General features: G+C 50.7%; 2 protein-coding genes across 6 annotated transcripts in view; both read left to right on the top strand.

The window, feature by feature from the left end:
* The window catches only part of LOC114844815 (collagen alpha-1(XI) chain-like), a 70,264-nt gene extending 66,273 nt beyond the window's left edge, over positions 1–3,991 (top strand). For 4 of the 5 annotated variants that reach the window (XM_029132450.3, XM_041068210.2, XM_029132446.3 and 1 more), the window contains 9 exons: positions 478–585; positions 962–1,015; positions 1,096–1,131; positions 1,211–1,264; positions 1,367–1,613; positions 1,711–1,823; positions 1,917–1,985; positions 2,136–2,369; positions 2,475–3,991. In XM_029132450.3, coding sequence (XP_028988283.1) covers positions 478–585; positions 962–1,015; positions 1,096–1,131; positions 1,211–1,264; positions 1,367–1,613; positions 1,711–1,823; positions 1,917–1,985; positions 2,136–2,369; positions 2,475–2,621 — 1,062 coding nt within the window. In that variant the 3' untranslated portion in view covers positions 2,622–3,991. The remainder of the gene's footprint in view (positions 1–477; positions 586–961; positions 1,016–1,095; positions 1,132–1,210; positions 1,265–1,366; positions 1,614–1,710; positions 1,824–1,916; positions 1,986–2,135; positions 2,370–2,474) is intronic. The other variant, XM_041068213.2, reaches the window with a different exon arrangement.
* Positions 3,992–7,012: 3,021 nt separating this feature from the next.
* LOC114844563 (noelin-3-like) lies at positions 7,013–13,944 on the top strand. Its single transcript, XM_029132035.3, has 6 exons — positions 7,013–7,624; positions 9,836–9,979; positions 11,308–11,463; positions 11,639–11,858; positions 12,055–12,161; positions 12,436–13,944. The coding sequence occupies exons 1-6, from the start codon at positions 7,556–7,558 to the stop codon at positions 13,111–13,113; spliced, it is 1,374 nt and encodes a 457-aa protein (XP_028987868.1). The 5' UTR covers positions 7,013–7,555; the 3' UTR covers positions 13,114–13,944.
* Positions 13,945–15,400: the final 1,456 nt, after the last annotated feature.

Raw genomic sequence — 15,400 nt, 5'->3', positions numbered from 1 at the left:
AAGTAAGCAACAGACCGGGTTTACTGCCTTCTGCTTCTTTATTCGGTTTCTCCCAGTGAGAGGGGAAAATGAGGAGCACTTCTGAGTGTTCACACTGTGGTTTAATGCACTGACTGAATATGTAGAAGTCCAATAATGTCATATTGGTAACGGTCATTGGTTTGGTGCCAGCATGCCGTAGTCAGAAGCAGATGGCCATAACTCTGCAAAGCAGCAGGCACAGAGACCGACCACCGTTGTAAAATATGATGAGTAATATAAACACACTAATTATTTATGACCACAATAAGCCAGTGCTGAGGTCACTGCCAGGCAGCGTGCGTAAACATGCAGGTAGATTAGCATAATGTTCTCACTTTGAGAAACGCTGAAGACAAATAAACAGAAACTACTTTATTAAGGCACGTTTGACAAATGCACAATGAGCCTCAGCTGTTTTTCCTCATTCATGGTTATTGGCTTCTCTTTGTATTTCAGGGTCATCCAGGTCTCATCGGTCTGATTGGTCCCCCCGGTGAGCCAGGAGAGAAAGGAGACAGAGGTCTGCCCGGACCGCAGGGTAGTGCAGGTGGCAAGGGAGATCCTGTAAGTCAATCTCTCTGCCAGGCAGACTATGAAATTAAAATGGGCTCCCAGTTCTTCAAAGGAGAGTGAATCATATAAGCTGCATAAATGCATGGGGAAAGTGTCGCGGTGTTGAAGAAGGTCAGACTCCCTCCAGAAAATTAGAACTGCAAAAATAAATAATCACGGAGAACTGTTATTGACATTTACTCACTAAAGTCCCTGAATTATCACATGAAAACATTCACATTTTAAACCTGCTGGAGAAATGATTCAAAGCCAAAATAAATCTATGAGCTGTGAGAGTGAAGACTTATTTAAAAATTAAATTTTAGGTAAATATAAATTAATTGTCATCTCTGGTTCTAATTAGTCCTGTCCGTTTCTCTGCCATCAGGGTCTTGGTGGTACACACGGTCCTCTTGGTCCTCCTGGTCCACCTGGTCTACCTGTAAGTTCCACTTGCGTCTGCCATTTGCTCCCTGTTACATCGTGGCTGTTGTTGAACTAATTAATCTGCTTTCACAACAGGGAGCTTCAGGACAGAAAGGATCCAAGGGATCAACTGTAAGCTTTGTTCTTATCTTCATGCATTTAATTTGAAAAGAACTGTATATTTAGCTGTATATGTCGTGTCTTGTCTTAGGGGTCAGCTGGTCAGAAGGGAGAGCCTGGACTGATCGGTCCACCTGGAGCTCCTGTAAGTTAAACCTGCGTTATGGTGCATTTCATGTACAGTAAGACTCCACCACCCTGGGAAATGTAGGGTCTCAGTCATAAACCCATAACCTCTGTGCTCCAGGGACCCCCTGCTGACGTCATCCAGCCGCTCCCCATTCAGCAATCCTCCGGAAAGATCAGGCGTCAGGCCGAGATGCAGGGAGATGAGGCAGACTACGCTGCAGGCATGGAGGGAATGGAGGACGTCTTCGGCTCCCTCAACAACCTCAAACAAGACATCGAGCGCATGAAGTTCCCCATGGGCACCCAGGACAACCCAGCCAGGACCTGCAACGACCTTCGCCTCAGCCAACCTGACTACCCGGATGGTAATGCGATCTATCATACGTAGATCTGGTCTCCAGTCAGACCTGCAGACAGCTGTTCTCAACACAACCGAGCCTCACGTCTGTTCCTGTGCTTCAGGTGAATACTGGGTCGATCCAAACCAAGGCTGCATCGGAGACGCCATCAATGTGTTCTGCAACTTCACAGCAGGCGGGGAGACGTGCATCTACCCAGACAGGAAATCTGCAATGGTGAGTAACAGTAATAGTGACTAAAAAGGCTGAAATCTGTCTGAAACGTGTTCCCAAGGTGATTCAGTGTTTACTTTTCTGGTTTGTTTGTAGGTTAGAATATCGAACTGGCCCAAGGAGCATCCAGGTTCATGGTTCAGTGAATTCAAACGTGGCAAAATTGTGAGTCAACCCACAAAATGTTTGTCTGTTTTGGTTGCTTTGCTTTCTTTTCAGATGCAGTAAGTGATTCTCTCCCTCCTGCCTGTCACTGCCGCTGCCTCTCCTCATCCTTCAAGTTGCTCACCTTCCCCTTCTTCTGTCCTTCCCTAGTTGAACTACGTGGACGCGGCAGAAAACACCATCAACCCGGTGCAGATGACCTTCCTGAAGCTACTGAGCTCCTCCGTGCGGCAGAACTTCACCTACATCTGCCACCAGTCTGTGGCCTGGTACGACAGCAGCTCTGACAGCTACGACAAGGCTCTGCGCTTCCTGGGCTCCAACGATGAGGAGCTGTCTTACGATAACAACCCCTTCATTAAGCCGCTGAGTGACGGCTGCTCGGTAAACGCACCTTATTAGTCTTGCCCATCATTTCTGTTGTGTAGGATCTTCAGACAGAACCGTGTTCGGGCCACTTCACCACGTGTCGTCTCTCGCCCTTTGCAGGTGAAGCAGGGCTATTCAAAGACGGTGATGGAGATCAACACTCCCCGCATCGACCAGCTGCCCATCATCGACGTCATGCTGAATGACTTTGGGGACTCCAACCAGAGGTTTGGCTTCGAGGTCGGCCCCGTCTGCTTCCTCGGCTAGACACGCCCCTGCTTCCTGCTGAAGGACGGGGTCAGAGGGTACCATATTAACACCCACACGCTGAGATCCGACAACCTTCACCTTCTCTCCCCGCAAAGCAAAAAAACCTGTGTTTTTCTTTTGTTGCCGAGAAGATCCACTCAAGCCTGGAGAAGAAGAGTGCCCCCCCCCCCTCCCCCCCTCAAGCCCTGTCATGAAAGCGCTGACCCGGGGAAGCTACTCCTCGCCCTTGTAGGGCCAGAATCACATGACTTTAACTCAGCAATGCGAGTGCCATCAGGAAAAGGACATTTGATGCCGTGGCGGACGGTGGCACACCTTCAGCAACGGAGAGCGGATCCACTCACCCGAAGCTCCATCCTCCCTCGTCCTCCTCCTCCACCACGCCTCCCTCTCTGGGTGCTGGAGGTGCTGCTCTGAATACAACCACAGAGGTGCTTTTGTGCAGAATCACAAGACGCTCAAGGTGCTACAAAATGTTCTTTTTGATAAAACTGTAATTATTATTATTATTATTATTATTTTGTACAATACTGTTCCTGTCCGAATCCGCTCTAACGCTTGCATGTGCCCCAGCTCTTAACTTCTAATAGAAACTTGGTAAACTATGTTAGAAATAAATGCCATAAATATATTTTAAGAACAAATGTGATGAGGATTACTGTGTATTTTAAAACCGTTTGTGACATAAATTGACAAAAGCTCCAGTTTGTAAGTTTAAGATGAATCTTTTGTAAATAACTTCCATTATTTGAGAACAAAGACTGGAGGACAACACATTGTGCCTTTTTCATAACAGTTGGAAATGAAGCCATATTAAAATTAGATAATAATATAAATGATATGAAAGGGCTTATTCTTCCACACAGATCACCCAGACGTTATACCTCAGTGTCCCTTTACAATGTTGACATATTTGGCTCTTTGAACTTTATTTTTGTGCAGTTAAATTCGTCCAGTTTTTGTCTTAACAACAAAATATTCTGTTGAACCTCTTTGTAACAATGGACAAAGTGTTTTCTTGTGCCTTGACTTGTTTGTCCAAAAATATTAAAACTGGATTCTGAAAGATGTGGGGTGGAATGTCTGTATTGCTGATTAGAGCTTTTACCTTCCTTTGCTAAGATAATTTAAGATTGGGAGGATCAGTGTTTGGGTTCATGTGACTGATTGTGCTGTGATCTCTTCCCGCTTTCTTTCTCGTGACTCAGATTCGACTTTGATCGGGATCTGTGTGCATCTCCGCCTCCTCCGCCCACAGCTAAGCCAGCTGTGACTTCCGAGCCGCTTTCAAACCTGTGTAACTAAACTATGTTTACAATCTATGTAAAGCTGAAATAAATGTTTGGTGCTTTGCCAAATGCACATCGCGATGGTTTGCATTCACTTGTAGATGCTCCTTTATCTCAATAGCGTGAAAGGTGGTCATCACACAAGTTGACAACTTGATATTAGTCTATTTATATTCGCATATCAAGCATCATGTGTTCAGTTCAGCTGCATTCATCCATGTGAAATACACAGCGTGAATGGTTTGTGTACATTCCTCAGTGACTGATGTGATGCTTTACAGAAATGCTTACGAGCTTCACACCGTGTAATTTTCCCAATAATCCACACGATGTTGACACGAGAACCACTCGGTGCCTCTGTCTGTGCTGCTTGTGCCTGAAGAGTCAACAGAAGTGATCTATTTTCCCAGGGAGTCTGTCATTTCAGCAGTGACCGCGATGGAACAGGGACATTGGCGACAGTGAAGCACAGGAACCCTCCAATGCGTTTCACAGCGGAGAGCGAATGGAGACGCTCAATAACCTGGTCTGTGTCGTCTGCATGTTTTCCCATAGCAACAGCTCATGCAGCGTGACGCTGGAAGGGGCTCGTCTGCAGCGTCTCAGGCTCCTAATCCCCAGAAGTTTGGATTTTGTAAACAAATATTCAAAGGAAACATATTTTTCATCCGTGGTAATTACAATTCTAGGCAGGGAAAATTTCGTCTTTCAGCACTCACTTATTGATACAACAGCCAGTGTTTCAACCACAAGGGTTTGTGTGCTCCATTATGAATAACGCTCCCGGTAATGGCAGCTACATAAATCATGTCAGGACAGATGTGATTTACACTCAAGGTCTAAACTGTTATTACAGCATTTGAGGTGAGGGAATATGAATGAAGTCCAGGTTTTAGGACAGAGCCTTGGAGCAGAGCCTTGTATTAATGCTTTATGTTAATGTGAGGCCACCTGCTGTAGGACTCCGCCGCTCGCTGGGACCTCAGGAGTGAACCTATGTGTGAATCCCTGCGTCTGTGTCTCCAGAACGCTGTCATCGGCGTGTGCTGGTGAGTAATCGTGAAGACGCTCGCGCCCGCTGATCCTTCTGTGTCCTCATCTGCTTTTGCTTCTTTGAAAACAGAACGTGTTTTCGCCGTCGAGCGAGAAATCAAAACAGGCCGGAGGACGAGGCCGTCGTCCGGCGAGAGCTTGTTACCAGGGTGAAGCCTGTGCTCGCTTAGGCCCAACGCATCCGTCAGTCACAGCTGATCCGCCGCCACGCGTGCCTCAGTCAACAAGTCCAGAGGATTCTGTCAAAACTGCAGGGCTGCCGAGGGCCACGATCACATCTGAGGAGAAGTATGTTCAAAGAAAGGGGGACATTCTAGTGTTAAACTCTCCTTCCACTGTTCTTCACATCCAGGAATTTAGCCACAGGGCAACAGAGCCCTATTATTATTATTATTGATTCAGCTTTAACTTAGAAGCTGAGCTCTAACCTTGGAGGCAGGGATGCTCTGCCCCGTTCCTAATTAAGTGGCCACTGTGTACTGCACTTGTCAACTTCTGGTTTGAAAAACCCGAGGCAGAATTCTGTGCAGCTGCTTCGCAGCCGCTTCTGCAGGAAACTTTTCTCTAAGAGTGAGTGAGTGCAGCAGAAGTGCAAAACAGCAGCGGCAGCTTTCCTGGATGACGACAGGCGTGTTTTTTCCGGTGGCCGGAACGGCTGCCGCGTAATTGCTCGTTTTCTGTGTGGAGATTATGTTGAAAGAGCGGCTCTGCCGCGTGTTTACACATTAACGCGTTGCAGCCGCCTGCAGACGTCTCTCCCACTTCAGTAAACACGGTCTTTGAACTGTCAGAGGAATCCTGGGCTCGTCACTTGTCACAAGCAATTTGAGCAGGACCGAGAGCGGAGCAGCAGCAGCCACGGTTGCTGCCGGAGCGAAACTCATCACGAATGCGCTTCATGGAGAACAGAAAAGCCTTTGTTCAAGTGCGCCAAGAAACTTCTGTCTCCTTTCAAAGACTCTCCTGGAGTTCAAGTGTGGCTGGTTCAAGCGCCTTCTCCGGGAGTCGCTCCAGCAGCCGCGTGCGTCTTGGCGCAGCCCGTCCCTTCATCCCCACCTGCTGCAGAGGTCTCCGGCCTCCGCCTCATCCCAGCGTGGCCTCAGGAGCTGGGGGGAATGTGGCTGCAGAGCTTCCTCTGAAACCCAATCTATTCGCTGAATCACCAAACCAAACAGAGCTTCACGTGGTTTCGTTTGCTGCTGCTTCTGAAAGACCCGAACAACAAAGCCAGCGTTGATGAGCACGCTGAGGGCTGACGGTGACTTTCAGCGCAGCCTGTGAACAGCCTTCAGGACCGACACGGCCCGGGTCCAAGTCCACAGCGCCAGGTACGCAGTGCTAAGAGCCAGAAAGCGCGGCGCCATCTGCCCAAAACACGCTTCCCCACTGTGACGCGTCTCCTCAGAGCCGGTGCACAGCAGGGGGGGGGGGGGGGGGGGGGTCGGGCCAGGCCAGGCCGGTCCCGGCCCGGTCGGGCCCGGGCAGAGGTGAAAGCAGCCAGGTGCATGGAGCGGTCCCTGATTCCAGCTGAGGATGTGACACGGCTCATGGAGGAAAATGAGGGTTCAGTGCCTAAAAGCCATTAAGCAAATCAGATGTGTCCATCGTGGGATGAAGAAGCATGTTTTTATACATGAGTGTACTTTAAATGCATGGTTGAAGCTGTAATCCACTGACCTGCTCCATTTGGGAACGTTTCTACAGAAGCCGTGTGTCACTCCTGCACAAATGAGTGAGCTCTGCACATTATTTAATACAGGCATCGATCACGTCGAGCTGTGAAAACACGGCGTGAGTAATGGCTCTGACCGCAGAGCGGCGTCACGACAGCGTCACTAATGTGACTGATTAGACTCAATCCCACCGGACAGAAATGAGTGCGGATCAAGTCAACCTTTTATATTTTAAACTTTTCTTTAAATTCGTTTATTGAATTTCATTTTTTAATCAGTTGAGTTCATTCCAGCTGAAGCGTTCATTGGACTTTATTGGATAAGAGATCGACCACCACTGTTTGCTTGTGCGTGGACTGACCGTCGCACCTGATTCTGGCTCTCACGCGCAGCGCTCGCCGCTGTCGCCGAGTCCTCTCGCGCTCTTTCTCTCTCCCTGCGCGTGAACTCGAGTCGACGCGGCGGCCGCGCGTCTGATCTCGGGCCTCGTTCGATCTCCGGTCGACGCCGCCAGCGGGAACTTTGGTCACCGCGCAGCCGCCGGTCGTTCCTCCTTTTTCCCCACGCACATCACGCGCCGGCTCCACTCAAAGTCGGGCGCGTCATCGGGATGATGTCATATCCGTGAACAGGGGCTGGTGCCAGTGCGCGCAGCTCGGGTGTTTTTCTGCACGCGTGCCCACAAACTTTCAGTTCCCTCCGCGCAGTGACGAGGTTTCTCCCCGCAGCCCGCATGGCGTGCGTGCGTAACGGGGACGGCTGGATGGATGCGCCCCCCTCCTTCCCAGGAACCCACCGGGCTCTTGCCGACGCGTAGTGGACGTGGTTGCGCGAGCTCGCGGGCAGAAAGTTGCGTGATATCTTTTTTTTTTTTTTCTTCCCGTCGAAGGAGGGAAACGTGTTCGCAGCCGCCAGAATGTGGTCGCTGTCCGTGGTCCTGAACCCGCTGCTCTTCCTGCTGCTGTTCGGATACTGCCCTTCAGCGGTGAGTTTCCCGTTTGACGCCGCGTGATTTGTCGCTGAAAGCGCAGACTTCACTTCACTTCGCGACGCTGGCGCTGTAAAGTTCGGGTGTTTGGACGTGTCTGGTCGGGGTGGTTCGGTTGGTGATGGACCGGCGACACCGGTATGAGTCATTTCACTTCCGTGCCATCGTCGCTTATCTGGCTGAAGGTTTGGCTTTACTACTGTTTAACCAGCGCGAGCTCAGTCACTGGGACCAATATAAACCAAGTGTTAAAATGCAAACGCGTAGTATTGTTAAGACGCTGAATTTAAAGCTGCAGTGGGGAAGAGACCCCCACATCACTCCTGTTTATTGCCTACATCAAGCATATTGATCCTGGACCGTGGCCAGATGCAAAACTCACTTTTAAAGGAGCCTTCCGTCATTGTAAATAAAAAGAAACTGCTGTGAATGACCTCACAGAAACTAGGCGCAAACCTGAAAATCTGTAAAACCGACTCCAACTCAAGTGCTTTTGCGGATTCATTCCGTGCCCTTGTCTCCATTCCTGCTACATTTGTGTCGTATATAATGTATAACAGGAAATGTGTCCCGCCAGTTCGTGCTTCTGAAACAGAAATAATTCCGGGCTATTATCACAAATTAGACGGAGCAGCTTGCAGATCACCAACCCATTTGGACCAGAACAATGGTTCATTAGGTTCCTCCCGCCCGTGCACGGCGCAGACCCTGTGCCAGGGTCTTGGTTGGAATCCTGTGTCCTCGCACAGCAGCAGCTCGGCGCGACGGAAACACTGCTCGGGGAACGGCAGGAAATGTTTTCCCACCACTCCACACTGTATTCAGATGTGTCAGAAGGTCCGGACAAAAGAGGAAGCAGCTGTCGGGACTGTTTGACGGGCGAAGGGGAGTCTCACAGAAGGCGCCTCGCTGGAGGGTGCATCTGGCTTGGCTCAGCTGCAGATTCATTTTGATACGAGGAAATGTGCAAGTGACAAGAGGGGTAGAGGATGTGCGTCACTCGAGAGAGAGAGAGAGAGAAAGACCGCTTCCACAGATTAGGGAGAGCGACTCTTTCTTTTAGGAGCTTTTCAGAGCACAGTTAGCAACAAGGATGTTTGTTCCCTCTTTTTATAATGAGGAGAGAGATGCAGATGTGAGCTCCTCTCATGGTTCATGGTTTCCAGAAAGCCCAGTGCTGCTCGTACGTTCAAACTGGAGGTTTAAAATGTAGGATTAGTCTGTCCTGGATTCACGTTTTATCTAATAACCACATCAGGGTCTGTTTAACATCAGGAGCCTCAGTTCCTGGATCACAGAGTTCCCAAGCAGCATGAGGAACCTGGACCTGCTGCAGCGCTTTGATAACGCATGGAACCATTTTCTACCAATCTGATAATAGCAACATAAGAGAGATGTGCTGGGACAATATGGGCACTCAGGAGATTAATAGTGGAAAGAGAATGCAATATTAAAAGATTGCACACACAACCTTTGAAAAACCACAAAGAATATCTCTGGAGTCTACACTGGAGGTGAATGCGATGAGTCAGAGCTCAGCGCCGTCTCCACGCGCTCAGAGGGGACACGATCCGACCCGCTAACTTCACACGGCGGCCGGAGCCAAAGCTCTCGCGCCACACGTTCTCCTCCCACCAGAGCGACTTCCAGGGCGTGGAGCAAAGTCCAGGCGGCGCTGCGCTGCTGTTTGAGCATCTGAGGCTTCAGCTTCCACAGTACGGATCCGTATTTCTAGTAAAACTGGTTCCGACTGTGAAGCCTTTGCATTCAAATATGCTGCACTGACTCATGATGCATAACTTTCTGCTCGCTGGGCCCTGGACTTCAGGCCTGTAGAGTGTATTGAACCTAATAAAGAATGAGAACAGCTCCCACAAATCGTGTTTATCTGCGTCTCCCAGCAGGACCTTCGCTTTAGCTCCTGGAAGGTCCAGTGAGGAGCAGCGGAGGAGTTTCTACACATTCATCAAGCTTTGGAAACACGCTTTACCGTCGAGCAGGAAATTCACTGGAGTGAATTGAGAGCATGCGAATATCTGAAGCTGAAGCACTTTGTTCTGTCTGACTCTGCTCTTCTTCTGACTCAGAATTGCTTGGTGTCAGAGCCTGAGGGGCGCGAGGCAGCAGACAATAAGAAAACACGACGGCACGTGCCGCAATTTCCTCGCGGTGATACGATCGCAGTGTAATTTATCCTCTCGTGCGCAGACCATCAGGCCAAAGGAGGGCTGGCAGGTGTACAGCTCGGCTCAGGATGCAGACGGACGCTGCATCTGCACAGTGGTGGCGCCGGAACAGAACCTGTGCTCCAGAGACGCCAAAGGCAGACAGCTCCGGCAGCTCCTGGAGAAGGTGGACACACACGCACACAGACAGACACACACGCACACAGACAGACACACACGCACACAGACAGACACACACGCAGGCACGCACGCACGCACACACACAGTAACACACACACAAACACAGTAACACACACACAGGGGCACGCACGCACGCACGCACACACAGACAGACACACACACGCACACAGACAGACACACACACAAACACAAAAAACACACGCACACACACACACACACACACTCACACACACACACACACACACACGCACACAGACAGACACACACACAAACACAAAAAACACACGCACGCACACACACACACACACACACACACTCACACACACACACACACACGCACACAGACAGACACACACACAAACACAAAAAACACGCACGCACACACACACACACACTCACACACACACACACACACAGTCATTGTTTGTGCATTTTTGCAGGCTCGGTTTTCTGCTTCATATAAGACTTGGCTGCTCCTCAGCACAGCAGCAGTTTCTGATTTATTTCCTTATGTATTTGACTAATGCTAAGGTGTCGGGTCTGTTTGCACTCCACGGCCTTTGAATTAGCTCCAATTGCCAAGGTGTGCATCCACATCTGCGCCAGCGGGACGACTGACGCTCCCATCACTCCGATCCGGTAACTCAGTTCCGGTCGCTCAGAAGGCTCCGCTCCGGTCTCTACAGTCTGGTCGCTCCGGTCCGGTCCGGTCGCTCCAATCGCTCCACTCCGGTCGCTCCGGCCACTCAGCCCCACGGTTCTAGCGGTCGCTCCGTTCCGGTCGCTTCGGTCGCTCCGGTCCGGTCGTTCCGCCCCACGGTTCTAGCGGCCGCTCGCTGCCATTCACCGCAGCCTTTGACGCTAATGTACTAAGTGGCCTCGGGGCTTCGCCGAGGCCGTTTCAGGATCCCTCCGCCACAGAAACGTACTTAGAACACAATGTGTGCGCGTTGTGCCACTTTCTTACTGACACGCTCCAGTAATGTCGGCGGTTCCAATCAGAAGCACAGAAAGGCCAAAGAAAGGAGCCTGCTCGTTCTTGTCCGGATGCCCTATAAACCCAGTGAGCTTCAGTCAAAGCAGAGGCCCTGTGTCACATACCTGCATGTAAGGTGTTACAGACCATCCATGCCTTAAAGTCAAAATACACATACACAGATGAAGCTCTACTCAGACAGTGGCATTAGAAGGTGAGAAGCCGACCTGCTCCTCAGAGGTTTGGGCACGCGGGGAAACACACGAACAACGGGAGACGTTTTAATCTCGCGGCGCGACAGAAAAATCAATCCTGCGGCGTTTCATTCTTCCCACAAGGTGCAGAACATGTCGCAGTCGATCGAGGTGCTGAACCTGCGCACGCAGAGGGACTTTCAGTACATCATGAGGATGGAGAGCCAGATCAAAGGGCTGCGCTCCAAGTTCCGGCAGATTGAATCGGACCGGAAGACGCTCATCAGCAAAAACTTTCAGGTACTGAACGCTTCTGATGAGGCTCAGATGCATCACAGCAGCTCCTCCACAGACACAGATGATCAGCTGATCTGATCAACGAACTGTCCACGGCTTTAATCTCCGCTCTCACCAACCAGACATTTGCCTCCGGGACCTCCTCATTCTATTTTATGATGGATTCCCTGCTGTTTAGGAGCTGAAAGGAAAGATGGAGTCCCTGCAGCCGCTCATCCCCGTCCTGGAGCAGTACAAGACGGACGCCAAGCTCATCGCCCAGTTCAAAGACGAGATCAGGAACCTGTCGGGCGTGCTGATGGGCATCCAGGAGGAGATGGGGGCCTACGACTACGAGGAGCTGCAGCAGAGGGTGCTGAGCCTGGAGAACCGGCTCCGCAACTGCATGAGCAAACTCAGTAAGTGGCGTTGGCTTTGTGTGATGGAGGCTGGAAGAGGTACTAACGGATGGAAGACACTGGGAACGCGTTAGCTTGGATGGAAGGAGCAGACTTTATTATTGACTTGATTATTTCCACGCAGCTTTAAAACCCCTTATTCCAGTGCGTGTCACTCTGGTCTGTGCTGTATGTGATGCTGTGTGATGTGTTCCAGCGTGTGGAAAGCTGATGAAGATCACCGGGCCGCTGACGGTGAAGACGTCAGGGACCAGGTTCGGAGCCTGGATGACCGACCCGCAGGCGCCCCCCAGAAACAACAGGGTGAGTCCACTTCCACCTCCACTTCCAGCGCTGGAGCCGGTCTCAGAAGGTGTTGAAAGATCCTCGCGTGTTTGTAAAAGTCGCTCCTCTCACCGAACGCGGCCAGATGCCGCCTGGCAGGGGTCCTCGGCCCCCGTTACTCACAGGGAGCTTAGTCAATTACCCGATGAGGCCGGAGACTCGCCTCGGGATCGATGCAGCTCGGTGCATCTTCAACACAAACAGTGAGGCTCAGCTCAGACAGCGAGAGCATTAACCGTGTCTCTGTGCCCAGGTCTGGTACATGGACAGCTACACCAACAACAAGATCGTCAAAGAGTACAAGTCCATGGCTGACTTCGTGGCCGGGGTGGAGTCCAGGACCTACAACCTGCCCTTCAAATGGGCCGGGACCAACCACGTGGTGTACAACGGCTCCCTGTACTACAACAAGATGCAGAGCAACATCGTGGTGCGCTACAGCTTCGAGACGGGCCGCGTGGTCACGCAGCGCGCGCTGGAGGCGGCCGGCTTCCACAACGTCTACCCCTACACCTGGGGCGGCTTCTCCGACATCGACCTGATGGCCGACGAGCTGGGCCTGTGGGCCGTCTACGCCACCAACCAGAACGCGGGCAACGTGGTGATCAGCCAGCTGAACCCGGACACGCTGCAGCTGCTCGGCACCTGGAACACGGAGTACTCCAAGCGCAACGCCGGCGAGGCCTTCATGATCTGCGGGACGCTCTACATCACCAACTCCCACCTGACCGGCGCCAAGGTCTACTACGCCTACTCCACCAAGACCTCCACCTACGAGTACACAGACATCCCCTTCCACAACCAGTACTTCCACATGTCCATGCTGGACTACAACGCCAGGGACCGCGCGCTGTACGGCTGGAACAACGGGCACCAGGTGCTGTTCAACGTCACACTTTTCCACATCATTAAAACGGAGGACGACTCCTAAAGGGAACGCGAGCTGGCGCTGGAGGGAAGTCACGTTCTTTCATTCCTCTGACTAGTTGTGTGGGCTTCTACACGCGCTTTCTTTCCTCATTTCATAAGACGAGTCCAGTGCATCGAGAAGCAAACGGGGGTGAGACCTTGTGACTAATTAATGGCCCGTTCCAGCTAACAACTTCTCCAAACACCGAACAATGAACCACAGACAGTTTCTGCAGCTCCAAAGTAAAAGCTCCTGTCTTTTTCTATGTCTAATGGTTTTCTCATTCTTATCGTATGTCTTCATGCCTTTTAAATAATTCATATTTGAACTGCGTTCGCTAATTCTTCGCTTTGTTTCCATTCTCCTCGGCCCATTTATTCGACGTCATCTGCTAATTTATTCCTGCCTGTCACTGCCTCCACTTAACGTTCAATTTAATACTTTTCCTTTCAAAGCTTTATTTTTTTCCCACTTGACCTTGGAGGAGCCGGCGAGAAACGCGCCGAACCACAATGCACCTGCACCCGCACCGTCCTCGGCTCTTTCTGTGCGAAGCCTCTCGGGCGCCCGGGTCACCGTGGACCCGCTGCAGCACACCTGGCTGGTGCCTGGAGGCGTCTTTGTTCGTTAGCCTGCTTCAGTGCAGTGCGTCCCGTGAGGCGGAGGATGGCGGCTCGCGTGCATGAATGTTGGCTGTTCTAATAGCATTTCTTCTCTTACCGTAGATCTGTATTTTGTATTATTGCAGCATCTCGCCCTCCACATTCTCAGACAGCAGTAGACGACTTCAATACGCATTTGTGTGAATAAGAAGCAACACGTGACCAGAATAAAACTATTGTTTTCACTAAAGCATGTGTGCGATTTCTTCCATCATTGGACCGTCTCCAAAGGACGCGACGTGGACTGGACTGAGCCACACGTTCAGCTCCTCCTGCCTTTGTCAGTCTAATCACTCATCGATATCTAATTATCATATTCTAGAAGCCTCACTTTGCATGTGAACCTGCAGTGAACCCCGACGGCGTCGGATCAGTTTAGGAGACATTGATTGTGTCCTATGCAATCGAGGCACGTTTTGCATCAGACGGAGCCACAGACTGACGCGTGTGAAACAATCAGCTGAGCTGATGGGAGTCATTAACGCTCACCGCGACGGGTGGCGCGGATCCTTACATTTAAATGTGTCACAGGATCCGGCCTCGTCGCACCCGGTACCGGCTCCGTCCCTGATTGCTGCCATGCAAAGTGCTTCCAGAGTCGGTCGCTCTTCTCAACAGAACTTCATCGCGCCACTGACACCAGATCCACGTCGTGGATCATATTCTTTGTGAAGTGAGGCCACTTTCATTAAAACCAGGCAAATGGCAATTACAGAACGGCGGCGCGTGAATGTTCCTCGGTTTCCCAGGGTTCTCTGGGGGCAGCTGCTTTAAAGGCATCATCAGGCGGCCAGGCTAAGACCACACTGGATGCAATTACCAGCGCAGACTTTTTTGGAGCCGGGTCAAAGGATCCTCCAGCAGACGCCTCAGAAGCAGTTAATCAAAGCCGTTAAAGGTCGAAACAATCACATTCGTTTAACTTTAGGAATTTAGCATTAAACTCTCGCAAGACTTCGATAACGAGAACGTGTTGCTAATCAATAGGGTAGAAATGAGAGGCAGAGAGGTTACATTCACTTTAATCAGCTGAATGTTAAATTGATAAGTTGAATAAACTGGGGAACGGAGCGATGCATATGGACACGAATACAAAACTAGTCAAAAAAGTCAAAAAAGAAGAGAATTATTTCCCTTCTTTCTCTTTATTCTGCTTCTACATTTGTATCATGCACTAACAATACTTTGTTCAGACGGTTCTTCATCCTTTATAGGCTTGTTTGCTTTAAAGCAGCGTTTGTTTAGTCTGTCTGTGCTTTTAAGCTCCTCCACTTCATCTAAACCCACGGTCAGAAATACGTCAGCACCAAAATCACCCCAACGTCTTCCCTCAATGAAGTCGTCACCGCCGGAGCATGGAACCTGCGAGTCAGCGCGCTGGGCATCGATTCGCAGCCTGTCTTCAGAGACGCTGCAGTCGAGGAGACGGACGTTGGCGACGGCGCGGCTACGTTTGTGCACATTGTGCCGACGCCTCCGTCCGATTCCCCAATAATTCCTCCTGCAGCGGTTACAGACACAAAGCCCTGCACGCGCTGCTCTCATGAGCAGTGGAAATGTCACACCCCCTCCAGCAGCGGATCATCAAAGCTAATATAGGCTGTGTCCACCAGGGCCAGAATTATCATCATTGTGGAGGTTTCATC

The sequence above is a fragment of the Betta splendens genome, chromosome 17, assembly GCF_900634795.4.
Source record: "Betta splendens chromosome 17, fBetSpl5.4, whole genome shotgun sequence".
Classification (NCBI taxonomy): Eukaryota; Metazoa; Chordata; class Actinopteri; order Anabantiformes; family Osphronemidae; genus Betta; species Betta splendens.
Note: the sequence above shows the minus strand (reverse complement) of the source record. Positions and strands in the feature narration are given on the sequence as shown.